Below are 1,844 nucleotides of genomic sequence, written 5' to 3'. Positions count from 1 at the left end.
ATTGATCAATTAATGGGCAGCTTAAAAAGTTTAAATTTTTTTACATACTCGCATTGAAATTTTTTAAAATATCATAATAGCAACTACGTCTTCAACTATTTTAAGAATATCATGCAATTAAATATAACTAATCAACATTAAACCATTGCATATATTTACAAGAAAAACAGATCTTCTTTTTTTTGGTAAGAAAAATTCAGTGATGAATATCTTTTAATATAATCTTTCAAGAGAGAACGGTATTTAGTAGCGTAAATATTTCTGTTAACTTTAACAACCATATGATAGGTACATTTTATGAAAATTTTATTAAAAAAAACTAACTATAGAGGCAATTATACATGAAAGAATCAAAAGATTTTAACGACAATTATGATACTTGAAAGAATGTAGCGATAATTATAATATTTTATAATTCTTCTCAAAATAAAAAATTATGATATTTTACAAGTTTACAGTGGCAATTATATATGTAAAAAAAAAATTAACCCACCAATTGCTTCTTCGCCAAAAAGAAAATAAAAAAATATACTTGTGGAAATAACGCGAGAAAGAAAACAACATTGTGTGATAATCTCGATCGAAATGTCTATCTTTAATTCTTCGCCAAATGATGGCATCAAAAGTCGGTTAAAATTTCATTCAAGCATATGTACTTTAAAAATAAAATTAAAAATCACCAAGAAAAAAGTAAAAAGAAAAAGAAAAAAGATATATATATATATATAGTGATCATCACAAACACTCATGGAACTTCCTCGATGGTATCCAACGCCGGCCTCCACGACCGCTGCCATGTCAGCCTCTCGGTCTGCTTCACAGGCACCGCATTAATCATCGGCTCCTCGTCGCACGTTGCTTCCGACGTCGGAAACAAGCAGGATTCTCCGAGCATCGGCAAGATCCTCACGGGACTCTTCGCCGGAGCGCGCCTTCTCCTCTTCGCCGCTCCCGACGCCCTGTGCGCGAGGATCGCCATCTCCTCGTCGGTGAGCACCGAGTAGAGCATGTCCATCGGAAGGAGGAAGTAGAGGTGGTGTCTCTGGAGCTCCTCGTTGGCTGTCAGGCCGGGGACGCGGCAGCCCACGTTGAGGTGGTTGGCGTCGCAGACGAATTGGCCGGGGTTTCCAACCATGAGCTCCGCGGCGCGCACCGGGTCGGCGCCGTAGTCTTCCTCTACGCCATCGTTGGTGATGACTTTGATCGATCCAGTGGACGATGATCCCGTGTTTCCCATGACAGAGAAAGTGGGAGACAGAGACAGAGAGAGAGAAGGATGGAGATATGCTTTGGTTTGGAAGAAGATTAGGAAGGTTTTAAGGCATTTTAAGGTCATATGCATTAAAAAAACAAACAGAAGTACTTATAAAAAGAGAGAGAGAGAGATAGAGAAAATTAAACAATAGTAGCGAGAGAGAGAGAGAGAGATATATATATATATATATATATATATATATATATATATATATATATATATAAAAGAAGAAGAGTATTAAACTCCTTAATTTCTTTTGTTGGGCTGTCACCAAAACACTCTTCAATTTGCTTGTTTGATATATGGAAATTAATCAAGATTAGAAGCCAGAAAACAAAAGTTGGCAACGCTTGTCGTCTCTCCATGTAGAATATATGACCCATCAACAAACTTGACCCATACGGCAGCCGGATGACCTGCAACCTCGGCGCATCAACTTCCTACAAACGCAGCACTTGGCGGAATTTCACTGGAAAGAAAGATGTTTCACGTCTAATACACTTTTCAAATACTCACTCTAAAAAATGTATCAAATGTGAGAAAAAATAATATATATAAAATTCTTTTTCTAAATTTCGATACTCATGAC

The 1,844-nt window shown here is 37.0% G+C and overlaps 1 protein-coding gene across 1 annotated transcript; it reads right to left on the bottom strand.

The window, feature by feature from the left end:
• Positions 1-745: 745 nt before the first annotated feature.
• Positions 746-1,237, bottom strand: LOC140776992 (uncharacterized). Its single transcript, XM_073120892.1, has one exon. The coding sequence runs from the start codon at positions 1,235-1,237 to the stop codon at positions 746-748; it is 492 nt and encodes a 163-aa protein (XP_072976993.1).
• Positions 1,238-1,844: the final 607 nt, after the last annotated feature.

Source organism: Typha angustifolia, chromosome 15 (genome assembly GCF_048772165.1).
Source record: "Typha angustifolia cultivar Huaian chromosome 15, ASM4877216v1, whole genome shotgun sequence".
NCBI classification, from domain to species: domain Eukaryota; kingdom Viridiplantae; phylum Streptophyta; class Magnoliopsida; order Poales; family Typhaceae; genus Typha; species Typha angustifolia.
Note: the sequence above shows the minus strand (reverse complement) of the source record. Positions and strands in the feature narration are given on the sequence as shown.